This window comes from Pleurodeles waltl, chromosome 7 (genome assembly GCF_031143425.1).
Source record: "Pleurodeles waltl isolate 20211129_DDA chromosome 7, aPleWal1.hap1.20221129, whole genome shotgun sequence".
In the NCBI taxonomy this organism is placed as follows: Eukaryota; Metazoa; Chordata; class Amphibia; order Caudata; family Salamandridae; genus Pleurodeles; species Pleurodeles waltl.
The window spans coordinates 296,193,709-296,221,427 of record NC_090446.1 but is presented as its reverse complement, the minus strand read 5'-3'; the positions used below and the strand labels follow the sequence as shown (position 1 = coordinate 296,221,427).

Below are 27,719 nucleotides of genomic sequence, written 5' to 3'. Positions count from 1 at the left end.
TTACTGGATAGATTTGAATGGCAGAATGTGTGAATAGCTAGATCTCTCTCTTCAGCACTTTGTAGTCTTTTTAATTCCCTTCCTAGCTACAGGCGACTTCGTCTACTGATATGGGATTAGCAATTTGGGGAGAGAGTATTTTTGTGCTCTGCATACATTAGATACACTGTTCTGTCAGAAGAGTGGGAGAGAAACGAGATAAGGTCTACTGCGGTGGGGCATTCACCTTTGGACCTACCTTGTCACCAGTAAATGTCCGTGAACTTCGTGTTAATGGCGTCTGTGGCATATTGCTTGGCATCTACAAAAGTTTAGTCTAACGGGAGTACATCTGTATTCTGCGGAGGCTCTTGGCTTTTCTCGACCCCGCTTCTGAACTGCTGTGATCGTCTTCTGACGTCAAAATGAATGTCTGCTATACAACTCAAAAAAAGGAAATATATGATCTGAAGAGGCACAAACAGGACTCAATTTTTAATGGAGCAGGTCGCTCTACATGGGACCGCTGCATTTTTAATTCCTTTCTACCAGACGCATTGCTGCTGTTGTATTTTTTCTTGCCTTTTTGTATTTTTAACAGTAACTTCAGCCATTGATCATCAACAAAGCTGTTCACGTGGAACAGGCATTTCCTTTCTGCACAGATATGGTAATTTAGACCTTTAATGCCTACTAAATCTAAAAGAGATCCGTTTCCTAAAAACCTAAAATGCATGCTGCTATTTCACATAACAATTTTTGACTTTTAATGTACTGTGCGAGGACGGTGGTCATCTCTGTTAAAATAACATAATACATATCTCATTACCAAATACGTTATGTACAATTTAAATGGTGGATACAGGATCCAAAAACAGGATTTGGAGAGGGTATTTTTTAGCACCAGGTGAAAGTTTTGCTGAAACCGGTTTAAGCTCTGTAATTTGAAACATTTCACGCAGGCAAAATGACACCATTATGCCACAACGTGTAACTGAGATATCATTTGTGTAGAAATCACATCACGAGTGCACAGGAATGAAATTGAACAGAAAGTGAGTGCCTTATTCCCTTCGTGCACAATTTTGCACTTTTTTGTAAGTGAAATGGGTACTGATACCCAATATGGAATGGAGGATGCATTTCACACTAAAAAGTAGCGCAAAATGCTCGACCTTTGCGGAAATTACACATTCTCCCAGGCCTAGTAATTTCATACATTGAATACAGCTGCAAATTCGCACGGCTAATTATGCCTGTTATACACGTTCTACTATTCAAGTTAAAGGTTGTGTATGTGGCCAAAGATTGACAGTTATGATACAACATTTCAGTACACTAAAACTACACGCGAACTAAATTAAACACTTCACAGATCACTGGCCATGAAAATGTATTCAAACAAAGCCACAAGAGCCATAGTGGTGCCTTAAAGTCCCCCAAGCTCCAGAAGCGCTTGTGAGACCATGAACTGTTCTCACTGTGCAACCATTACACTTCCAGAACCTTAACATTTCCTGTGAACTCTTAGTGTGACAGGACGACAACACAAGCATGCACTGGAAGGAAACTAACGCAGCAACTTTAGAAACCGCACTGGTGCAAATTCACGGATTTTAAGACATGGATTGGGGATAACCACTCGATTGCTCACTTACATGTTGTAAAGTTTCAGTCTGGGCTTGTTCCACTGTGCCAAATGATCACAGCTTTGGTGCACTATATTAACTATATTAACTTGTTGCAATAATGGCCTCTTTGTCACCTCTACATTGCCGACAAATATTTAATTTCATAAAACCAGATTATCCTGCGCAGGATGTCATGCGACTCCCGATTATTCTGAATCTCACAGCACAGTGCATAAAGCGCTCTTCTTGGTTTCATGTTCAGAATAAACGTTATACATATAGCAGGTGCGATTCAACTACTCAGTAATCACAAGTACTGCTTAAGAAAAGAGGACTGGTGCCTTCCCCTCTGGTAACACCGAGCAACAGGCTTGAGGGGGGACAACAAAGAGCGCTACAAGAGCACAGTATTGCTTCTTTTTCCATTTGTTAAAACACGTTTTGCGAATGGTGTGCAACTGCCTGGGTCAAAAGTTATGGCAGCAAAAGCCGTGAAGAAAACAGAAAATTATGCTGCAAGATCGTAGTTTTCTTTGTGTGATGGTGGTGGCAACCAGCAAAGCTTTACATAAAAAACGAACGCATGCAATGCTGTCGTGCATAATAAAGTTTGTTGGATCAAGAAGTGCATAATTCTACACCAAGTAATGTTTGCAGGAAGTATCCATTTTCTTTGGTCTGCAAAGGTTTCACAATACCAATTTGAAGAAGTCAAAAACTCACTGACACAGCAGCTGATAGGTTTTAACTCTTTAATCGCATCTTCCCCTGAAAATATTGTTTGCTGAATCAAGCAGAGGTTGTCAAGTGACCCCAAAAGGCTGGATGGAGCATTGGTTCCAGGGTGGGTCTGTATTTGCTGAAGCTTTCTTTTACTTTTGGTGAAAAACGTATCGCAACACATTTTGGAAAAGCCTTACTCAATGGCAAAGTTTGCATCTTTCCCTGGAATGCACGTACAAAGTCTCTGACATAAGGACAAGAATGCGAGTTGCCAGAGCCCGAGTTCTTAAGAAAGGGGTTGTTTGTAAAGGATCGTAACCAAATAAGTGATCCAAAAAGGACGTGTTCTGCGGTTCTTCCACTCCTTTCAGCCAAGGGCCACTCCTTCTGGTATCTCCACCACCACTGGAGCACAGTCTTCCGGATCCACCTCAAAGTCCCATTTAAATTTCTTGGTGAGATGCATTTTAAACTTCTCTGCTTTCTTTCTCAGAGTGCGCTCGGTGGATGAGCTGCAGGTGTAGGAGAAGAACGTCTGCAAGGCAATAAATACATAAAAAACTGATTGGTTACAGAAGGCACATTATACAATGGTAATGGTCACGTGACTCGATAGTGCTCAAGAGGTCTTGAAAGGGGTGGTAGTGTTAAGATAGCATTTACCTAGGGACGGACAATGACTAATGAAATGACACTGAAGAATGTTACAATGGCCGCTATGTGTGTTACCACCTCTTTATAAGAGCACACGCAAGTCTTGATAGAAAAAACAGTTGCTGTAGTCAATGACAAATAGCTGTGACAGTTTCCAATTACTAGTGCGTGTGTCAGGGATACTTATGTGAATTAGGTTAAATACTTGCAAAGGAAGAACAGCAAAGTTAATGACAACGTAATCAGAGAAATAAATAGCTATCTACAGAGGTAGGGCACGTAACCTCTGGCTAAAGGATGGCAAAAGCTTTTCTGCACTAATGGATACATAATTAGGCCTTTTTCCTCAGTCATCCATCTTTTCAGTAGCTCACGCCTCTGTCAAAATAATCATACTGTTTATGGAGTTTCACATAAAGACCATATCGATCTTTTAATATGTGTTGTGAAAGTCCACTGCACCCAGCTTCAGCAGGTGAACACCTTTCAAGGATTAGGGAACTATGGTTGCCAACGATCTTTGCACACTTACCAATTATCAGGTAAAACTCACAATTGCATTTTTTTTGCAGTTATAATCACGTTTCACATGCCACGGTCTGCAGCATTTTATGAGAAAGAAATATCCATATTCAATTGTCTGCAACACCTTTTGTTACCAATCCTTTAAAATATGCATGGGATGGGCTTTCGTTCTAGTAAAACAAGCATCTCTCTCACATGAGCTGCTTGAGGCAAGTAGAAGGGGTGGGGCAGAGTGGCGCGCAGGAGGGGGAATTAAAATAAAAACATTAAAAAAAAAAACACTTACCTCAACACCATGTGCCGCTCCACTCCTGCCTCTCCGCGCTGAAGGCACAGGCTCCCAGCCTGCCCTGTCGCCAATCCTGGCACTGCAGGATTGGCTTGGAGCACCCATCCGGGGCGCTCCCAGGCAGACTGGGAGGCTGTGCAGGCTCTCCATAGCCCAGCAACCGTGTTATTGAGCTGGAGAGAGCATACAGCGCATAAGCGTTTGGCCGGCCTCAGAGGGCCGGCCAAACACACATATGCTCTGTGGGGGAGCGCTGTGCACTCCCCCTCATTGCTCGTCACCCTTGTGGCCCCGCCCTTTTACAAAACAACTATAATAGACTGTGTTAATTATCGTTGTTTGGTATAATTTTTGCAGCTGTCGCTGCTGGCGGGGGGCAATGCTCCTCCGCCCTCATGGAGGAGCCGCCCCCATTTTCTTACCTCATGCGGGGGGGGTTGCTGGTATATCGATCCACCTCCTACAGAGAACTCGCTTCTTAATGCACAAAGGACTATTTTACATCTCAAAAGTACAATGAGTCATCACAGCTTACAATCCTTATCTCACAGAAAAGACACTTTTATGTTTTGTTTTTCACTGCATCAGGCTTTTTTCAATGTTTTAGTTGGGAGTGAAAATATGAGTCAGTGGTATTGGTTCTGCTAAAACCTGTTGCCCTTATTTAAACAATGTCACCCAGATACACTCTTTTTCTTGTCTTATGGTTTTATTCATGTGTGAACAAAACATAATCATACATCCTGAAGTTTTCAACAAACTTTCATTGTTCCCTATTAATTCAATGTGCAACAGTCTTTGAAAAACTGTGATGTGTTCTATCAGATGGAAACACTTAGTAAAATTCCCGACGCAAGCATTTTATTTTTTCCGGATCACAACGAAAATTAAGGCAACTCTCCGGAACGAAAAGGTTGCCCTACTTGGGGCATGGATGTGCAAGTAGAACAATTAAAACCACATTATGCAAGGGATTACAAAGATCTATCTGCCTTGTGGTGGTCAAACTCTATCTGGGCTCATGAACACCCCCAGTGTAGGATGAAGAAAGTCTAAATATGTCAGGAACCAAAAGGACGACCTGCGCGTACACACACACGGGTGTAATCTCGCATTAACATACATACACAAAGACATTCACATGCTCCAGCTTTTCAGCACACATGAAACAAGGGCACACACACATAAAACCTACGGCCTCATTTCACGTCCTCCTCATGAACATACATTTCTGTGTTCAGTGCTATCATTTTTACATTCATCCTTAATCCCGCCCATGGCAGATGCCACTGTTAGTGAGTGACCGAGCATAGTGCCAACCTAGTATTCTACTTGTATAAATCTCTCCACTGTGCTGTTCTAAAGACATCCATTAAAAACTCTAGAACATTTTAATAAGACAGAAGTGGTGTGGTACTTGGAGTTCTCTCTCAACGTGGCATGCATATACCATTTTTAACTACTTTAATTCTCTGTCTCTAGTTCTGAAATTGCATTGCTCCTTTAAACATTGCACGTTCTACACTACTAATTACCTGAGGCACCAAAGCGTTTGACTTACATGACTAAGTATACATTAGAGCACATCAATAGTGTTCAGATAGTGTGAAGGTTCACAAACCCTCATTGCCAGTATTTATTGGCTTTGCTGCAATACAGTGAAGAGCTACTTAGCAGCTCCCTCCACCCACCTGGATTCTGGATAAGTGAAAGAAGGCAGGACAGCAAGATTTCATACAATTACCAAGTGTATTCCCCCATTTATTTGTACTGTGGCCAAACACGTGCACATAAGGGTGAGTTAACAGCAAAACCAAAGCCCACTGCAGTACAGAGAAAACTACAATAATTTACACAGGCAGCGTTCCTTTTGTTAAAAGTAGGTACCTTCTACAAGTGGAAAGGCTTGTTTGATTTCAAGAGCAACTCAAGTATTACCAGCTGGGGTGAAGGAAGCTAAGTAGCAATATACAGAAAGGAGAAATTCAAGTTCCAGCCCAGCAGATCATGCAATTTTCATATCTAGCATTCTTCACTGATTGGGTATGACCAATTGTTATTGGTGTTTCTAATGGGTGATAAAGTTTCAAAAATGAAGGTCATACGGCCTGGCAAAATAACAATAATTTTGCACTATGTAGCCCTTTCAGTTAGAAGCCAGGAATACTTGGATTGAGCAATGCATTATGCGAAGAGACTTGCTGCATTTTTATTGTACAACTCACAATCATCCAGTTTGGCCTTTCAGAAATACGTTTTAACATATTTCCGTTTGTGGGCTTCCTTTGTCCATGAAACTGCAGCGTATATTCAGGATCAGTCATCAAAAAACAGGCCCCGCACACTCTAGCACGCAGAATGAAACACACATGCTCGAATTTGACACTTAGACATGCATGTACAAATCGAAAAACACACGTACCCAGAGCATCAAACACCCTCAGCCCCCATCAACCCCCTGTCACCACTAACCTTGCCAACCATGTCATTCACAAGGGCCTCCTGTGACTCCATGCTCCTCTCTTCAGAGGCAAACTACTGGCCTCAATAATTCAGTGACTCACCCTAGCTGAGCCTGAGCCTGCCAACTTGAAAGCCAGGGCATGGCTGGAGAAGACCTTCCTTTTCTATATATTTTACCTGCTCTATCTTGGTTTCTGATAAGGAACATCGGGATCTGAAGATGGGCAAATCTCATACAGATGTATTTAGACCATATACTGCACTAAACAGGCAGGTAGAGCACAATTGCTCTCCATTGTGCCTGGGTGACATGACTGTTAGAAACAAGACCAAACCAACAAAACCAACATACACAAGGAAAGATACAAATTTTCAAAAATTAAATCTTAGTATAGCGCTTGGAAACACAATAGCTCCACCTCGGGCTATCAAGGCATCTTGATGGCGTTTCTCCCAAGAGTACAACACCACTTGTGAGGGAGTGAGGCCCGGTCATGGGGTCACACGGACCCCAGGTACAGTACATAAAAAAACGATAAGGAAACAAAGAGGAGGTGAGGCATCGCTAGAGCCGGTGCAAGATCGGTTCCTTACTGCCACCGGGGAAATAAGGCGTTCGTTCCCTACTGCTTGGCAGGGGAGGTGAGGCATCAGTTCCTTACTGCTGCAGGGGATGTGAGGAAGTGTCGGTTGCAGGGTATTGGTTCCTTACGACCCAGCAGGGATTGATGAATCCAGCAGGTCAAGAAGTGGGGCGTCGACTTCGTGGTGTCGAGATCACACCACAGGGCCACAGGTGCTGTGTCAGAGTTGGGTATCACTGATGTCAGTGACACAGCACTCAGGACTCAAGCTGTGAAGGGATTTTGGAAGTGCAGGGCCTGCACCAGGCATGTGTTGTAGCCCACGGTCCTTGAGCTCAGCAGGGACCACGGCTCCAATGCATGCAGCAGTGCGGAGTCGGACAGCAGCACCGGTTCCAGAAGTCGCTCTGAGTCGATGATGGTAGTTTATTCTTGGTTGCACCAGGGCTCACTTCCATGAGCCCAATAACTGGATTTGGCACAACTTGGCATGTCATGACTCAACAAGAGACCCCAGGCACTGCAGGTGAAGTCTGTGGTGGCCATGAGACTTCTTAACAGGAGGCAAACTCAATTCAAGCCCTTGGAGAAACTTGAAAAGCAGGATGTAGAAATCAAAGTCCAGTCCTTTCCCTCCCAGGAAAGAAGCAGCAGGCCAGTACAACAAAGCAACAGGCAGAGTGCCTTCCCTCCTACAGCATCCAGCTCCACTTCCTAGCAGAATGTCCTCAGTCCAGAAGTGTTTTAACTATGTGGGGTCAGAGGTCCAGTACTCATACCCATTTCTGCCTTTGAAGCAGGCAAACTTCAATGAGACCCTGCCTTTCACTGCCCTGACCACAGACACTCCAAGGGGTTGGAGACTGCTTTGTGTGACAACAGGCACTACAATATTCAGGTGCAGGTGTCCGCTCCTCCCACCACTCTAGATCAGCAAGACCCATCAGCCTGGTGATGAGACATCAGGATATGCACGGCACATCTCAGCTCCCTTTGTGTGACTATCTAGAGAGAACACACAAACAGCACAACTGTCACCCTTACCCAGACATGTATTCAGCAGGCAGGCAGAGGCACAGAAGGGTTAAGCAAGAAAATACCCACTTTCTAAAAGTGTCATTTTCAAACTCACAATTCAAAAGCCAACTTCACTGAAAATATATTTTTAAATTCTGAGTTAAGAGACCCCAAACGCCATTTCAACATCTGCTCCCAATTGGGAATTACACTTAAAAGACTTTCCAAGGCAGTCCCCATGTTATCCCATGGAAGAGATAGGCCTTGCAATATTGGAAAACAAATGTACCAATATTTCACTATCAGGACATGTATAACAAACTGGTACATGTCCTTCTTTTTAAATACACTGCACCTTGCTGATGGAGCTGACTTGGGCCTATATTAAGGGTGCCTTACATGTAGTAAAAGAGAAGGTTTGGGCCTGGCAAGTGAGTGCACTTTTAAGACCCACATGGCAGTTTAAAACTGCAAACACAGCCACTACAGTGGCAGGTCCGAGACATGTTTACAGGGCTACTCATGTGGGTGGCACAACCTGGGCAGCAGGCCCACAAGTAGCACTTGATTTATAGGCCTTGGTCACACATATTGACCTTTAATAGGGACTTACTAGTAAATCAAATATGCCAATCATGGATAAACCAATCACCAGTACATTTTAGCCACAGAGCATATGCACTTTAGCACTGGTTAGCAGTGGTTAAGTTCCCAGAGTCCTAATGCCAATAACAGGTCAGAAAACATAGGAGGAAGAAGGCAATACATTTGGGTATAACCCTGCAAAAAAGGCCAGGTCTAACTCAACCTCTTTCTACCCTAATCTAAGCCTAACCAATCAATACCTTGATGGATTTCCCTGCTTAGGGCGATAGAACATGAATCATGGCCCACAAAAGCAGGGGTGCATTCCAGTCCTACACCTTTCTGAACCCAGATGGATTCCTCTGTCCATAATTTCACGGCCCACTCACCTACAGACCCCATCTTTGCAGTACTAACCTTATGTTGCTCCCAGATGTATCCTAGTAGGCAGACAGTACTACCATGGCCTACGTAGCGGTATGGCCCATTCCACCCTTGGGGTGTGACTCCTGTCCCCAAGGACACCTCTGTTGACAAGGCCAACAACCCACAGTGGCCATTGACAGCTATCAGTGATGAGAGACGGTCCTCAGCCCTTTCACGCCTCTCTAACCTCTGGGACCCCAAGAAACTGGAACTGTCAGAGCACTTGTGACAGCCATCCTGCACAATTGGCCCACCAGTTAATGAGTGCTATCCTGGTCCCCCAAACCAGGGTCTGTACCCTTAGGCTGAGCATGTGACTGACAAGCCAGGACTCCAGGGGAGTACAAACCAACCCCCCAAGGGAAACCCTTTTTCCATGTGTTGTGTGAGAGTCTGTCTGGTTCTGGTGCAGGCCCCCCCCACCCCTGTCCATCTTACAGAGTATCAAGCCCTCCCAAGCTGAAAGTGCCATCATCAGGGTTATTCCTGGACCAATCACTCCATCATCCACTTCAGCATCTGCAGACACCGCACCTCCACCTCAAATATGACCAGCACCTCCAACTGGTGGTGGAACAAAATCTCAGAGACCAGCTGGGCAGCCGCTCTCAGCACCTCCAACCCCACTACCGCCACCAACCTTGAGCTGGGAGTAAAAAACTACAATGCCAGGATCATCAACTGCACCAACAGCATCGTCCCATCAAGATCAACAACCAGAGAAAATCCTCCAAAAAGGCCAGCTGGTACACCAGAGAACTCAGAATAGCTAAACAAAACTACAAACAGCTCGAGAGGAGATGGCGTGCCAGCAAGGATGCCTCTGACAGAGCAACCTTCAAAATCTTCCTCAACCTCTACCACCGTCTGCTGAGAACAACAAAAAGGACAGCCAGTGCTGCACGCATCGAAACCTGCACCAACACCACCATGGAACTTTTCAACATTGTTAAGGAACTCTCCAACATGGCTGCCAGGGTAAAATAACAGCACAATTTCACAGGAGCTGTGTGACAACCTTGCCCACTTCTTCCATGACAAGATCGCAACCATACACAGAAACTTCGAACCCCAACGCACATCTACGGACTTCCTCGATAGATAAGTCACCACCAATACGAACCACACACACACTGACAACCTGGAACATCCTCTCTACCCAGGATATCACCTCCACCATGAAATCCATCCACTCAGGAGACCCATGTCTGCACCACATCTTCAGCCTTGGAAATCTAAGGATCAGCCAGGAACTCAACACCCTGGCTCAACACCTATCACCACTGCAACATTTCCTGACACCTGTCAACACACCAAAGTCAGACCCCTACTCAAAAAATTCTCCGCTGACCCCAGCAAACCCAAAAACTACTAGCCAATCTTCCTGTTCCCATTCCCAGCGAAAGTACTGCAAAAGATCATCAACATGGCACTCATGACATACCTGGAGCAGAATCAAAGGGAAGAGGGACCGGGAGTATTCGGGTCAGTGTACAACCTCCCAACAGTAGTAACAAAAAAAACAAAAAAAAGAGTACACTGTTCCAAGCTAAGCAATAACGTCAGGAGACCTGTGATCTCAGGAGCTAGAACCCTCAAGCATCACATTGGATGGCTAGCATCATCATTGGGAATTGCTCTTCACCAGGCTGGCACTGCAATGCCTAGTCGGCACCCCAGTGCGTGGGGGCTCTCAGCCAAAATAACGTGATGCTCAAAGTCACCATCAAAAAAGTGCAAGAAAAGGTTAAAATTGGTTACTCATCCATAAAACACCATCATTTAATCAGACTAAGATAACATGGATGAAGACCAAGATTAAAAAATTAAAAAAATCGAAAGAAAAATTAGGATAATGCTCAAAGTCTTTCTAAGGTGAATGATCTAATCAAGGATCCTTGAAACCAAAAGGACCTCAATTTCACTGGTCGACATATTTCGCGTCTATTGGTCCAGCCGGATCCATTGACGCTTCATCAGGACCTATACAGTTCATTAGTGGAAGTGAGTATCACAAACAAGGATACGCAAATATCCGTTAACTTCAATTAAAGTTAACTGGTTGACACAGGTAACCGATCCCTAGTCGAGATCAGGCTCCAATGGGCGGTGCATTTCAAAGACTCAAAGTGACGATAATCGTCCCTGGTTCAGCTTGTTGAACCTAGCTTTGAAAACGTGCGACCCGGAATACCTGGAGCAGAACCAGCTACTCGACACCTCTCAATCCAGCTTCTGCACCAATCACAGCACCGAAAATGCCCCGATTGTAGCCGACAATATCCAAATCCTCTGAAACGGGGAAACAACAGCACTGATCCTACTTGACCTCTCAGCCCCATGCTGATCAAAAGACCCCACCACATCAGCATCCAAGGAGGTGCACGCTTAGATGGATCACTTCCTTCCTCAATGGAAGAACCCAGAGAATCTATCTCCAACCTTTTACCTCTGAACCCAAAGAGATCACCTACGGAGATCAGGGCAAAACCCTCAGCTTCACGCTCAACGCATATTTGACCCCGCTAGCCAGGATTGTCAGATCCCATGGTCTCAACAAAATTTCTTATGCAGGCGACACCCAAATCATTCTCTCACTAATCGACGATCCCTCCACTACCAGAAGCAACTTTCGCAGATGCTTGACAAGCATTGCTGACTGGATGAAGAACAACTGCCTGCAGCTGAACACAGACAAGACGAAGTACTGATCTTTGGCAATGGCAGCAACACATGAAACAACTCCTGGTGGCCATCAGACCTAGGACCTGCACCCACTCCCTCCCACCAGGCCAGAAACCTCGGAATCATCAATGACAACAAGCTCACCATGAAATCACAGATCAACACCATCTCCTCAGCCTGCTTCCTCATTTTGAGAAAGCTACGTAAGATCTTCAAGTGGCTAACTCTACATACGAGACGCACAGTGACACAGGCCTTCATCACCAGCTGACTGGACTACGACAACGCACTCTACATAGGAGTCGCCACATACCTCCTACAGAGACTTCTGACCATACAGAATGCAGCAGTCAGACTCATTCTCGGCCTTCCCGACGAACTCACACCACACCCCACCTCTGACAACTCCACTGGCTCCCCGTATAGAACAGATGCCAATTCGAACTGCTGACCCACGCACACAAGAATCTACATAACCAAGGACCCCCATATATTAACCACTACATGATTGGCCACCAACTGTCGGGAAGACTACGCTCTGCCTCCATTTCACTTGCCCATACTACCCAGAGGCAGATGTAGAGGACACTTCTCTCACGCTGCAATAAAAACCCAGAATAGCATCCCCATGCACCTCCGGACCATCACCTCACTTCCGGAATTCTGAATGCCCGTCATGACTTGCTGGTTCGAATAAAAACCAGGACCTGCTAGAGGCCTGGATACACTATCAGGAAATTAGCTGTGCTTGATAAATCCTGAGTGATTGATTGGGCCTCTGCCCACTCCCATCCCTTCACTACTCCTGGAGAGGACTGGGACCCTACTCTCCTCTACTACACTGGGACCTGTCTGGGTCACTGCAACATTCCCCCTCACTCGGATGGGAAAACCTGGGCCATCCTCCTTGGGATCACTCGCTAATGCCTCTTTAGACCCCCTGGCACTCACCCAGAAGTCTGCCTCCGGTGCAAGTTCCCTGGGGTCAGAGAACTCACACTCTACCAGGTGTTGGAGTAGCTCTGGAAAACTGTGACTGAACATGTGCTCTCCAGCAATCAAATTGTACAGCCCCTCACATAGGTTACCCATACTACCCATCACCCAACCATCCAGGCCCTTGAAAAAGTAATCCACATCATCCCCCATCTGGTAAGACAGTATGTGACTGCCCTTCACACTCAACCTACCCTCCTCTAGGGTGACTCCATACTCCCATACCAGGGCTTCTGCAATGTGGGGTACACCTCTCCCTGTCACTCCCTTCTAGATCCAGTAGTGTCCCTTCCACCACCAGGAACATGACTCCTTGTTCCAGTTCCCCAGTCCAACTCAGGGATCCTGCACACCTTTGGAGCTACCTCATATGCCAAAGTCCACCTGTGTATGTCAAACCCCCCCCCTGGAAACTAAGGGCCTGATTACAACTTTGGCGGAGGGTATTACTCCATCCCAGATGTGACGGATATCCCGCCTGCCGTATTACGAGTCCCATAGGATATATTAGACTCGTAATTCGGCGGGCAGGATATCCGAGGCATTTGGCACAGAGTAATCCCCTCCGCCGAAGTCGTAATCAGGCCCCAAGTATCTGGGTATGTGACCTTTTTTTCAGTACTGGACATGGTACTTTAGATGCCACCATCTGAGTTATACTCAGCCCTCCTGGCTTTCAGATCCAGCTCTCTCAATTTCAGCTCATGAGCTAACATCATGTAGTTTTTCTACATCAGGTTTTTTTCTTTTTCGGCCTCGGCTTTGAGCTTGGCAAGTTCAAACTGGATCTTCCTAACTCTCTACCTATGCTCCAGCTCCTCTGGAAACAACATGGAGAGAAAACACTGCTACCAGCTTTGGAGGGAGCCCTTCAACCATTCTGGCTGCTCCCACAGTCCCACTGGTGATGCTGGTTCCTCCAGCCATCCCAGGTGCAGCCTTTGTTCCTCTCGTCCACAACACAACTCCCCTTCTGTGTGTGATCATCCGCTTCCTGGCTGCCAACCAGGCCCTCAGCGCCTTTTTCAGCTCCTCTTTCCTAGTGAGGCCTTTAAAAGGACATTTGAACTTCCTGCAGAACTTTGTGAGCTGAGGCACTGAATAGGTTTCCAACCTATCCTGCTCAAACACCAAATCTGCAGCTACCGTTGATGGCTCACCATACGGAGACATGACTGTGCCAAAACTCAAGGTTGCAAAAACAGAAAAAAAACAACAACAAAAAAAAAAAAGAAGAATCAGACCATTACGTTAGATTATAATGGTCTGCAAAATGGAAGTAGTGTACACAAATCACTGTATGTCAGGTACAAATACAATTCCTCTCCCACCGATCACCAATGTTAGAAATGGGGTCTCTTGCTGGCAGTAGTTTACACCATGTCCAAGTAGGGACCCTCACTCTAGTCAGGGTTAGGGAGTCACACAGCTGAGATAACCCCTGCTCACCCCTTAGTAGCTGGGCACAAGCAGTGAGGCTTATCTCAGAGGCAATGTGTAAAGTATTTGTACATGCACAGAGTAACAGTGAAAACACCACAAAATAACTCCACACCAGTTTAGAAATGTAGCCAATATTTATCTTAATAAAACAAGAACAAAATGGTAAAAATCCAACATACACATATAAAGATACAAATTTTCAAGGGTTAAATCTTAGTATAGTGCTTAGAAACACAATAGCTCTACCTTGGGCATTCACAGTGTCTTGACAGGGTCGTTCCCAACAGTCCAAAAACACTCGCAAGGGAGTGCGAGCCAGTTACAGATTCGCACAGACTGCAGGTACAGTATCTTGGAAAACAATGAGGAAACAAAGACGTGTCATGGAGGTGGGTAGGTGAGGCGTCGCTAGAGTCGGTGTAGAGTCAATTCCTTACTGCCACTGGGGAGGTGAAATGTCAATTTCTTAACGCTTGGCAGGGGACATGAGGCGGCGGTTCCTAGTGGTTGCAGTGGCCAAGAGGCGGCGCCAGTTGCAAGGTGTCTGTTTCTTACGACCTGCCGGGGTCAATTAATCCAGCAGGTGAAGATGAGAGGCGTTTACTTTGCGGTGTCGCAGTCACACCACAGGTTGTCACAGATGTCTGTGACATGGCACTCAGGACTCATGCTGTGGCGGGACTTTGGAGGCGCTGCAGCAGCATCGGGTCTATGTTGCAGGCCACGGTCGTTGCACTCAGCAGGGACATGGCTCCAGTGCTCTGAGTCCATGCGCTTAGTTTCTTTTTGGTTGCACGAGATCTGACTTCCAAGGGCCTAGCAGCTGGATTTGGCACCACTTGGGAAGTCAGGTCACTCAGAAAGAGAGCCTAGGCGCTGGCAGGTGAAATCTTTGATAGCCCTGAGACTTCTTAAATGGACGCAAGACCAATTCAAGCCCTTGAAGAACCTTGGAAAGCAGTATGTAGAAATCAAAGTCCAGTCCTTTCATTCCCATGACAGAAGCAGCAGCCCAGCACAAAAAAACAACAGGCAGAGTGGCAGACTACCTACGGCATCCAGCTCTTCTTCCTGGCAGAAGGTCCTCAGTCCAGGAGTGTTCTAACTATGTGGTGTCAGAGGTCCAGTACTTATATCCATTTCTGTCTTTGAAGGAGGGAAACTTCAATTAGAAGTTCTTGTAGTGTACAAGACCCTCCCTTTCCCTGCCCTGGCCCTAGGCACACTCCAGGGGGTTGGAGACTGGTTTGGGTGAGGACAGGCACAGCCCCGTTCAGGTGCAAGTGTCAGCTCATCCCAACACTCTAGTTCAGGAAGACCCATCAGCCTGGTGAATGGCCATCAGGATATGAAGGGCACACATCAGCGCCCTTTGTGTGACTGCCTAGAGAATAGACAAAGAGCCAAACTGTCATCCTGACCCCGATGTGTATTCAGCAGACAGGCAGAGGCATAGAATGGTTAAGAAAGAAAATGCCCACTTTCTAAAAGTGGTATTTTCTAACTCACAATTCAAAAACCAACTTCACCAAAAGATGTATTTTTTAAATTGTGAGTTCAGAAACCCCAAACTCGACATCGCAATCTGTTCCCAATGGGAACATACACTTAAGAGGTATTTCAAGGCAATCCCCATGTTACCCTGATAGGCCTTACAATAGTGAAAAACAAATTTAGCAGTATTTCACTATCAGGACATGTAAAACACACCAGTACATGTCCTGTATTTTAAAACACACCACACCCTATCAATGGGGCGGCCTTGGGCCTATCATAGGGGTGCCTAAAACTGCCCACACAGACGCTTAACTGGCCGGTCTGAGACATGTTTACGAGGGTACTCATGAGGGAAGCACAATCAGTGCTACGGACCCACTAGTAGCATTTGATTTAAAGGCCCTGGGCACACATAGTGCCTTTGCTAGGGATTTACTAGTAAATCAAATATGCCAATCATGAATAAACCAATCATCAATACATTTTAGACAGAGAGCATATGCACTTTAGCACTGGTTAGCAACAGTAAAGTGCCCAGATTCCTAATTACAAAAACAGGTCAGAAAAAAATAGGAGTAAGAAGGCAAACAGTTTGGGGATAACCTGGGAAAAAGGGTCAGGTCCAATAATGACCAACACTAAAGTGCACCCACCACATGTGCACAGTGCAGCCATCCAGGTCTGCAGACAGCGGGCTCTCAGTCAAACCCTTTAAGTTTGAGAGAGCGTAGCTTTATAATATATATAATAACATGAAATGTTTATGAATCAATGTGTGATAATGCTGCATAGAAACTATAATGATAGTAATTTTGCTTAGACGTGCACTTGAATTGTGACCACGGGGAGTGGCCACCAATGTATACGTAGACTAATAATAATGACCAAAATGTTTATATTATGTTTAAATAAGTTCATACTAATTATTGCGTTATTGAATCTCTACTGAAATCCTCAAAGGCCTTAGGTTAGCATGAGCTGAAGCTTAGCTGCCTGGGCTCTCATATTAAATGCATTTTTCTATTTTTCAGTATGCTGACTCACAAAGGGACATGACCCTGCGTGTTCTTTTTCTTCAAATTAGAAGACGAATGTAACCATGTTAGATCCGTTCTCACAGTTTTTCTCGTTTGCAGAATAAATGTTAAAAGTAAATTGAAACAGCGTAGATTAATGTTATGCACAAGGTCATTCAAACCGGTGAAGACAATGGAACTGCTGACCAAAAGATGTGCAAAGAATTACAGAAAAAGTCAATCATACCGGACGTGCCACCTCTGAAGACGTCAATTACAAAGACCAATCAAAGACTTGTAAAATAATATGGGGTGAAGAGTTGGGTTACCTAATGTACTTTCTGATAGGTTAAAGATAGTGGGGTATAACTAGTGTCCAATAGAATTTTGGGGGAATGTACAATGGAAAAGGGATAAAAACCCATGTCACGGGGAGTCATTTAGGTGGGTTAGGGAATGCTATTGATTTTATCCAGAAACTCTGTTTGATGACTTGATACTTTACTAAAACCATCCTTGCCCTTAGATTGTCCATTTTTACACTTTACCTCTTTATGAGGGAAGTGCCCTTTTTGCCCCGGAGCTGAATCCTGACTGATGTCCTGAGGACGAAGACTGAACATGTGCGTTGACCTAAACTCTGGAGGGTAATTAGGACAATGAAATTGTGATTTGTCTGTTTGCTTTTCCTTTCTAGGTACCAACTGCTTACTTTTGACAGAGACCTAAGTTAGATGTGTTCCAAATTGGTGTTCCAAATTGTTTTGCATGAAGCCCAACATGCTAATGCTAATCAGTGGTTAGGACAGGTGTTTACCAAAACTGACGCAAATAGACAAACAACCGAAAACTATGCTTTGTTGAACTGATGCGATATTCACACTCTGCTAAACTTGATCTATGTTCACGCCGTGTTATGTTTTCATGTTTGTGATTCTCGCTTTAATGAAATCTTATCAAAGTTGCCATATCGTGACTATGCTATTATGTTTCTTGGTTTTGAGATTGACGTATCTGATATTAGAATTGTAAGCAATAGGGAATAAAACTCATAAAATTCTACTAAACTGGTGTGGTTATTCATGGCTGCAAGGTCATGGTAGAGTTTTGAATTGATTAATGACTCTGACTAAAGTGAAATGCATTATCGTGATAAATATTGATGACATTATTGATGTATTGATTAGCTATCTCGTCCTAAGGTGTCTTTCAACTGGGTAAAAAGATTAATTGGCCTAAAACGAGTCCTGATGTATAATAATATATCATAAAGGGACGCGTTATCGAGTTGATACTGCAGTGTACTTTCAAGTAAACAACCAAGCTGTCATTCAGTCAGATCACGTGCTTTCACTTGGCAGCTGCCAAGCATCCTTTTGGGCAGGTTGGTGGCCTTTATTTCCCCCCTTAGACTAGCCACCAGCGGTCAAACAGGTGGAGGTATTTGAGAGAGACGTGGGATAGAATTTGACTGTAGTTGTTCTGGTGAAAGTTGAAATCACAAAGGAACATTTGGTATGTTGAAGAGGTGTGGCAAAGTGGTTTGATGAATCCTGAATGTGGGGCTTCCGAATGTATGTAGGACTGGAAAAAAGCAGACCTACTTCAACTGAGGCACAGACCACAATAAACATGTCATACTGTAATTCTGCAGCAGGTGGCCGAAGCAGAGGTTCAAATATGCCTACCAAGAGATGAAAAGATTTATACACCGCTTACTTTGGAGAGACCCCATCAAGGTCCCTTGAGTTTCACAAGCATTACAGGAGCATACCTCATCCACAGTAAAATAACGTGCACTTGTAAAGCGTACTTTCACACCATGCAGTATCTTGGAACTGAATCTAAGGAACAATTCACAAAGGCATTTTCTGTCATAAAAACTAAATGAATGTCAGAAAACACCTGCAGTTACGGCTTGCTGGAGTATACCAAAGGAATCCTGGCAGGCATAAATGGGTTTTATAACACACAGTTCACTACTGCCGAGAACTACACTTATAGGCTTACAAACTCCGGTCCAGTAGTTTCCCACCCCGGAAATGGTGAGACACTTATTGCAATAAAGGGCTAGAGTAACTTCCCTTCCATAGTGTGATAGGGAACACTTCATCTCCAAACTCGGAATTACACATTAAGGAAACTGGATTATATCACCTCGTGCAGGTTTCCATTCATATATGACAATGTTTGGGAATTACAAAAGGTGTTAATTCCTTTCCCCTACATGCGAGTACTTTTACAAATGTACTATTTTTGGCGACTTGTCACCACCCAACCTAAGATGTTTATTGTTATCCGGCTCAGTGGTACTCAATTAACGATCTCATGAGGAAGAAAGGCTAAGTGAAACTGCTGGGATAGCAGCGGTGGATGAATGAGTCCAGTGAGCCACCAGACTCGGATGAGGTGATGCAAAATCAATCCATGTACAGATTTGGTTTCACTGAAATCTCATTTTCATTTCATTACTGAATGAGAAATAGGGCTTTGTAGTGCTGCATAAAATACTGCAAATTCATCACCACAACTAAATCTATCCTAGGAGCTCCAAACAGTGCTGATGTACACCTCCCCTTCCCTCTAAGTCACAATCAACCCCACTTCTTACCTGTAAAGTGCTTGTTAAAAAGTTATCGTGGGAGACTATATCTACGAAGAAATCAGGAGGAATTTCACCCAGCTGGTGGTACAAAACTGAGATGAGGCTGTTGTACATGCTCTCGTGTGTTCTGACAGCATCTTCTGAACGGCACAAAAGGTTCAACAGTTTCTTCCAGTGCTCGAAGGACTCATATACATTCCCAATCAGGAAGCAGACGAAAGCAAACTGCAACTCACCTTCAGGAGGACAAGGAATGAAACCGAGATTAAATTACTTCAAAGGAACTGACTAAAAAGTATTTACATTTGCAGCAGGTGTCTCAAACTGGATGCGAGCATCAGTTCTCAAATTAAGTGCAGGGACAATTAACCTATTGACATAAATCTCAACCTAATGTTGGGTAACAGAATTCTAAGCATATAGCAGTACTACAAGTCACGTGACTACACACCTCATGCAGCTGCAATTGCGTGGGACTGACGGCACACGTGAACTGCCACTTACTGGAGCGAAGAAGACTCATGTTCCCGATCTGCACCCTCGATCCACACACTGTAAAATGTTGGGTGCCTGCATGTTTGTATTAGGCAATAGAAATATTGTTTAAGTTTAGGGCTAAATATTGGTCTGATGATCATAAATGTCTTCACTATGCCAGTTTTGTGAGGGCCTGCCACACTCTTCAGCAATCACCTTTAAAGAAGGCGCACTGCGTCTGGAACCACGTGTCCATACTTACTGCAACAAAGAGGCTTCTGCGCATGCTCTTTTTGTCATGTGACATAAGGACATTTCTCAAGTTGCCCCTGAAACTGATAACTGAGCAAATGACAGCAGCACACACTCCCTTCAGATTTGTCATTATAGGGCTATGGGGAGTGCTGGGCTCGGCCGGGGAATATATACAGTGTGTATTTACTATGCTTCTCTGTGTTGTTAGTTTTTTTATTTGAGTTTAGTGCTTTACGTTCTGCTGCGTTTAAAATAACATTCTTGCATTCAATACATCAGATGTATTTATGCCGCTCAATAAATCTTATAATTGCTGACCCTTGGCTTTTCTATCAAACACTTTCTGAAAGCTGCTTAATTATGACTGGAATCATGCATAATTTCCACTTGTGTACAAGGTATCAGACCGTGGTGGAATGTTGGTTCTATGGCTGTTGGTATTAATTTTATTCATATCATATTCCTTCTACACCTTCTCTAACTTTAAGTTGTGCTTCTTTCTAACTGAATAATGGTTTCTTTCTCCACGACCCACGCTACCCCGATATTCACTGTCTAGTCTTTTTCTACCATAATAAAACAATACTACTCCTTTTCAACCAGTAGTTCACGAAGGCATCATGCTTTTCATTAGTTTATGATATTCTACAATTCTCTAGCCTACAATTTAGCTACCTGACAGCTAACCAGAACTTTGTCTCGTGAGCTTCACTTTGTTTCTTCATCCACACATAGTAACAACAATCCTTTGTAACCTTTTCGTTTACTTTCTTGAAATTCAGCTCTCATTTACATTCCGGTGACATTAAAAAGGGTGAGCGGCTGTTCAACTTCTTAGTCTAATATTCTGTATTAGATGTCATTTGACAAGTCTCCACAGTAGTGCGACAAGAAAATACATAAGGATGACGTATGTATTTAAGACATTTATATGTGGGGAATGTGGCATATATCACAAATATTTCTATTTTGTGTCACAAAAATGGGAAGAGAGGACTAGGGGGTTTAAGTTCATCAAAAACAGAAGTTTCAACCAGTATCTAGATACAACACTAGCAATGACAGTTGCTTTTGATTTGGAGTAAAGAATGGTCGATGAATGAAATGAAATTAACCCAATTACGTTTTGGAATCGAATTATCTAGTAATGTGAAACTATTTTAATTACCAAGAGGTCTGGAAGCAGATGTGTACGGATTTGAAACAACTAGATTTACCTAAATTTGACCGCCAAGGCGAAAACATAGTTGCAATTATAGTAACTACTTAAAATCTTAATCATATGTAATTCCAGAATAACACAGGAGGTTTACTTCAAATAACTTTATACAGGAAAAGACCTTTATTTGTGCATGGGGTGTCCCACATTCATTCTTGAAGAATCTGGGTTGACCTAGAAATGAGAGTGCAGAAGCACTGCAAATATATTATTATGATATCATGGGGCATTACTTTCAAGAATCCTTGGTTGTTGATTTAGCCATCCAATGTGGAAACTCCAACTAAGCTGCAATTGCGTGAAGGTGTGGCTCCCAACACTGTCAGTTTTTTTAATAAATATTTTTTTGAATTCATTGTAAGGGAGTGGCACTTTGTTACATTTAGAAAACTGAGATTAAGATTAACAGTGTGTTATCAGGGAATTTACCAAAATTAAACAAGAATATTTGCCATGGAGTGTCAAAGTTGGAAAAACTATTAACCTCCACTTCTCTCCTGAAGAAACAGCTATCAGACCCACAAGCCTCGATTTACTAGCAACCACTTTTCAACATACCAAACCCGGTAAATTGCAAAGAAGCAGATATAACAATGCTGCAAAATAATCAGGCAGTGTGCATGACTGCAAGGAACGTTGAACTTGTCCTGGCAGAGTTACAGCAACCAAACCTCTGGACAAAGGTATAAAATCATCCCTAACTGTAATGAACCCCTCAGTTGCACATGGTCCCATAGTCCAAGACATAATGAGGAAAGCTAATGGTCCCCTAGTCAAAGAGATCATGAGGAAAGCTAAGAGCAAGTGTAAGTGTTCAGCTCCACAGCAAAATGTCCAGAGAAACAGCTTCTAGAGCAACACCAAGAAAAGTGTCAAATGTATGCTAATGCCATGCAAACCTAACAGTGAGTGTTCATAAAGGTGCGAGTTTGAGACTGACTATGTTTTAAAAATACATGATTTTTCCACAGTAGTTCTTTAGTTTTGTGAAATGATAGTTCTGTAAATAATGTGTTGCAATTACTCAGTTCAATGATGCTCCTGTATTTGATCTCAGGATGAATCATGGGTTGTACAGTGACTGCTCCAACAGATTAAATAACTCAGCATATTTATGCAATCCAGCATCCACAGTATGCCAAAATATTGTACACACAGATGCCGGGTAATGTCAAACAAGCTATGATTGATATAAATTAAGTAAATTTACACCACTTGGCTACAACATAGAGTTAAGCATGATTCTACATTCAACTCTGTCCTCAAACAATTTAGATGTCCTCCAAATAAAAGGTATGGTTTTAAATTTAAAATGTGAAAGGCACATTTTTAATAAAACATTAACAATATTATTTGTCCTAAAAAAAAAAAAAGAAAAAAACATTTTTTAACAAGTGCTATGCTGCACCTTGTGCTAAATGTACTCATGGTGCCTGGTTCAAGTTCCTTTTCCCTTTTTTTAACAGTTGTTCTGTATTTATCCATACTTATTTTTTCGCCTTTTATCTATATTAATCTGTATTTATCTTTAATGGCTAAAACTGAAGCTGCAACTAGCACCTACCCACAAATAGCTAACTGTTAGAAATATACGTACATTTTGCAAGCTGTAGGAATCTGGTGTATTAAGAAGCCAATGCAAAAACACTACAACAATCGAAACAATTTAGCGTTTTATTATTAGCAAAGTTGCATGTCTTCAGATGCTGAATTATAATTATGAACAGCCATCCTTTTTTTTTTCACGGTCTTTGAAGGCAATATGCATGTTAGAAATTGGGTCTATAGTTGGTGCACGGTTACACCGTGTCCAAATAGGGACCCTCACGCTAGTCAGGATAAGGGAAATACCCAGCTCAGATAACCCCTGCTCACCCCTTTGGTAGCTTGGCACGGGCAGTCAGACTTATCCCAGAAGCAATGTGTAAAGCATTTGCACATAACACACAGTAACACAGAGGAAACACTACAAAAGGACACCACACTAATTTTAGAAAAACAGCCAATATTTATCTGTGTAAAACAAGGTCAAAATGAGAAAAAAAATCAACATTCAATAATAAAGTTATGAATTTTGCAAGAATTACTTAAAAATACAGTTCCTTGAAGTTGGTAGCTCTGTCTGGGGCTTACATGGCGCTGTGAACAACAAATTTAACAGGTCAGGTAGGTTTTGGGACCACTACATATACACTTTTTCTGCCTTAGAAGTAGGCAAACTTAAAAAGAAAGTCTCTGTTGTTGACAAGATCCTGCCTTGCACAGGCCTGGCTCCAGACACACACCAGGGGGTTGGAGACTGCACTGTGTAAGGACAGGCACAGCCCTTTCAGGTGTGTCAGCTCCTCCTTCCCCACTCCATCCCAGCAGACTCATCGGGATATGCAGGCTACACCCCAGCTCCCTTTGTGTCACTGTCTAAAGGGAATCACAACAGCCCAACTGTCTGTCTGACCCAGACAAGGAATATACAAACCGGCGGCAGAGGCACCGAATGGTTAAGCAAGAAAATGCCCACTTTTAGAAAGTGGCATTTTCAAACTGACAATCTAAAAAACAACTTTACCAAAAGATGTATTTTTAAATTGGGAGTTCAGAGACCCCCAACTCCACATCTCTATCTGCTCCCAATTGGGAACTGCACTTAAAAGATATTTAAAGGCAGTGTCAATGTTAACCTATGTGAGAGATAGGCCTTGCAGTAGTGAAAAACGAATTTGGCAGTATTTCACCATCAGGGCATGTAAAACACACCAGTACATGTCCTACCTTTAAAATACTCTGTACCCTGCCCATGGGGCTACCTAGGGCCTACCGTACGGGTGCCTTACATGGAGTACAAGGGAAGGTTTGGGCCTGGCAAGTGAGTACACTTGCCAGGTCGAATTGGCAGTGCAAGAATGCACCCACAAACACTGCAGTGCAAGGTCTGAGACATGTTTATAGGGCTACTCATGTGGGTGGAACAATCAGTGCTGCAGGTCCACTAGTAGCATTTGATTTACAGACCCTGGGCAGCTCTAATGCACTTTACTAGGGACTTACTTGTAAATCAAATATGCCAATCATGGATAAACCAATCACCAATTTACACAGGGAGCACTTGCACGTTTGCACTGATCAGCTGTGGTAAAGTGCAGAGAGACAATAAACCAGCAAAAACAGAGTCCAGCATACTATAAAAACAGGAGGTCAAAAGGCAAAAAGACAGGGGAATGTCTGGTCTAACAGCACACAATACAAGGCAGACATAACTGATGGCACGGAGAGACTGTCAAATGAAAACCTGGTATCTGCATTTCTCGGTTTTAAACAATACAGACGGATAACAAATTATTTTCTATCTAGATGCAAAAACTTAGATCTGGGAACTTTAATGATGATTGCCTTCCATTTGTGTGCACTGGAACAAAATCTTTGAACACTATTGATAGTATCTACTCTTCAAATTGTACATTCGCATAAACCATAGATATCAGTGTTTTGTGCTGCAGTCAAGTAAGTGGAAAAAACCATCATACTCACCCAAAATCCCTTGGGGCTGGCTTGCATAATTCTCGTTGATCAAGGACACCAGGGCATAGCTGAGGTCCATGCTGTGTCGAGTCACTTCTGCAGGAGTTGCTCCTTCAGGGTACATCTTTTTAGGTATCTCAGTGTATCGAATCTCTGTTCCAGCCTTCTGCTTCATCACAGGCAGACGTGCAAGACCCTCCTGGTAGCTCTTGCATTCTGTGTCGTACCGGGGTAAGTTCTGTTCTTCTCGATCTTTAGTATGTGTCATGGCTTCCACTGGCAACACCTCTGCAAAAGCACAGATGTGCCTGTTTTCTGGTTGTAGCTTCACCATCACTGACTCACTGATCATGTTGGTGAGAGAAATCCACTTTTTCAGGGTCTCGTATGGATAAGGGCCTAAGAACTTGTCTAAGTTCTGGAGGTCTGCCCGCATACGTTCAGTTTCCTCCTCTGGTGCTGGGGTAAGGTCCACCTCCTCAATCTCAGGGTTCCATTTCATAACCAGAAGGTCTCTTTGCTTTATATTTAGGAAAAAACCAGAACGAGGCCCACTACTCCCAGCACTGTTGTGGCTGGCCGAGCTGTAATGAATAAAGTGGATACCAGGAGGGATCATCTTAACGCCTCTGAACATCGGGCCTATCTGCCAGCTGTTGTAGTCAATGCCAAACTCTGTTCCCTCTGGCATGTTTAAAATCATTAAAGTGGCTCTCTCAAAAAACAGGCGTTTTGCGAGCTCAGGGTCCATGTCCACTGTTGTCATGATTTGTATTAAACAACCTATTTGTTTAGGGAAAGCTGTAAAGAGCAGAAGGAAGACAAAATAGAGATGTTATATTAGACTTCTGCATTTCTAAGTCAGTTCCATATCAAAGTTCACTCACATTCAAGAACTCTACATCTGATGCTATATCTGACTTTGCTTTTAACAGGCACAGCACACTGAAGAGAACACTTTAAAAAAAGCAGGCTGCGAAACAAAAAGTAGGAAAATTACGTAAGGCAAGCAAATAAATGTCAAACCACAACTGCAATGCAGTGAAGCACAATCTTTTTCATCCGACCATTGAACTGACGCCAATTATACCTCCATATGTGGCTTTTTTCCAAATAAATTGGCCAGTAAACACTCATATGGAGTTCACTAACTCAATGCTAGGAAAGACAAGTCAAATTCCGCGAACGAGAGAAGCTGAATTGGAAGTACAATTTACAGCAGGCACGATAAAAGCAGGATTTGTGTGAGGAAGACAGACACGAGAAAAGCCAAAAGATGAAAGCGAGGAGGAAGAAGGCATATATTCAGAAATTTAGTAAGGGTTCAGAATACACGGCCATTCCGCTTGAGAGAAAATCTAAAACTGCTGAAACTGTAACACTGCGCTTTAAACTCTGAAACCGTGTGATTTTAGGAGTCGTGCTCGGGACCCAACACTCTCGGTTCCAGGCACTTACCACCCTACCTGCAGCAGCTCTAGAACACAGAGTTCGGGCACATTACCGATTAGCAGCCGAATTACAACGCTGAACTCTTGGAGAACAAGCTGATCTGCAGTAAAAACAAAAAGAGGACTGTAATCGTCCCACAATCCTCACGGCGAGGATACGAAAAAATCGGCCATGTTGTAACTGGAAATGTTTTATTTGAATTTCACAATAAAAATAAGTCTGGGCACATTAAAACCTTTCTTTTGTATACACGCATGTATTAGCATCACTTTTCCTATTAACACATTTCCATCTGTATACGTAATTTAAATGCGGTTACCGTAAATATATACAGTAGTCCGTGTTAATTGATATGTTTATTACTACTCAGTATTTCTTTTACGTCTATGCTACTACATTTTAATATAATGAATTAGCTTGAAATACTGAACTTGAAAACGAGCGGGTTTATTTGTATCCGTGAGCCATATTTTCAGATGTGTTAGTATCTAGGTGCATATATTAATATCCTTCCTTTTTAGTTACTCTTGCCATTAATTGAAAACTTTAAAACAAAAGGCACATATGGTAGAAATGAAATGACAAATGTAAAAGGTATTTATTTCATGTTAGAACAAAAAGACTGCGTTTCACTGTATTGCACAGGCTGGTTTGCAGTGGCTATTCACAGGCGCGATCCCACTACTGATCAGCACGGGGGTTTTGACCTGCTCCGTTTCCGACCTGGGCCGATTCACCCCTCCTTAGTCAACCTGGTTATTCTACGCTTCCGTAGAATCACCATATCGATACCGAACTTAGTGTGGACACCCGATCGACATAGCACACAGCAGCCCAGAACTCCTGGACTCAAGGGATCCGACAGCCTCAGCCTCCCAGGTAGCTGGGATTACAGGCGCACGCCACTGCGCCCGGCGAGTTTATCTATCTAACATTTAATACTCGAGTTGAAGATGTAAGGACTTCAGTGTGGCTGTAGTGCCATCTAGTGGTTTTTGTGAAGCAAGCCACTTTTCAAAGCTGCCATCGATGATGTTACTTCGCCGGCGATACAGGCATCTGCTTGCTATTTTAGGTCTAAGTTCACAGGGCAAGGTTATTCAGTCCTTGAGCTGTGGGTGTGATGTCATTTGGATCATTTCACCATTAACTTGGACGTCAAGATTCTAACTTCCCACATATTTTTCTAATTGCAAATAGCAAAATACACCGTGCTGAAAAAAGTCTCCCCCATCATCTGCATCAACACTAGCTACTTATTACAGCTCAGCGAAGGATGTAGAACTATCGGGGCTTGGCGCCCTACCCGGCAGGCCCACTACCAATTCGACCTCTCATTATCTGCTATCAGCCAACGAGGGACGTTATGATAGTCTGTAGTTATTTTATCAAAAAATACATTTACTGGCATCAGTGTTGGGGTGGGGGGGCAGGAAGGTCGGTCTGATGCCCTGTGCTCCATTCCTAACTTGATGTTAGAGTCCAAGACCAGACTGTGTTACTTGTCTTTGGTTGTATCAGCACCATGGAAACTCCACTTGCTGCATCACAGAAATAGTGATGCCAGGGTAGGATCGGCTAGTCTCTTCTCTGGGGCCACAAGGGCAAGCCTGTTAACCCATAAATGCATACATGATACTTCACAATTGGAGGACAGCATCTAAAATAGCCAGCCACCCCAA

At 43.5% G+C, this 27,719-nt stretch overlaps 1 protein-coding gene across 3 annotated transcripts; it reads right to left on the bottom strand.

Annotated features, from left to right (window-relative positions):
• Positions 1-467: 467 nt before the first annotated feature.
• Positions 468-26,190, bottom strand: AAR2 (AAR2 splicing factor). Of its 3 annotated transcripts, none has more exons than XM_069243702.1 (4): positions 26,090-26,190; positions 24,595-25,386; positions 19,125-19,354; positions 468-2,868 (listed from the first exon to the last, which is right to left on the bottom strand). In XM_069243702.1, the coding sequence occupies exons 2-4, from the start codon at positions 25,349-25,351 to the stop codon at positions 2,701-2,703; spliced, it is 1,155 nt and encodes a 384-aa protein (XP_069099803.1). In that variant the 5' UTR covers positions 25,352-25,386; positions 26,090-26,190; the 3' UTR covers positions 468-2,700. The 3 variants fall into 3 exon arrangements, with proteins under 3 accessions (XP_069099803.1, XP_069099801.1, XP_069099802.1); XM_069243700.1 differs by having other exon boundaries at positions 26,052-26,141; XM_069243701.1 differs by having other exon boundaries at positions 26,044-26,124.
• Between the last annotated feature and the right edge of the window lie 1,529 nt (positions 26,191-27,719).

Coding starts and splice junctions, on each gene's coding strand:
- AAR2 (XM_069243702.1), bottom strand. CDS start 25,351: ATGACAACAGTGGACATGGACCCTGAGCTCGCAAAACGCCTGTTTTTT. Junction 19,355..24,594: donor CCAGCCCCAAGGGATTTTGG/GTGAGTATGATG, acceptor GTCCTCCTGAAG/GTGAGTTGCAGTTTGCTTTC. Junction 2,869..19,124: donor TTTTAACAAGCACTTTACAG/GTAAGAAGTGGG, acceptor ATTGCCTTGCAG/ACGTTCTTCTCCTACACCTG.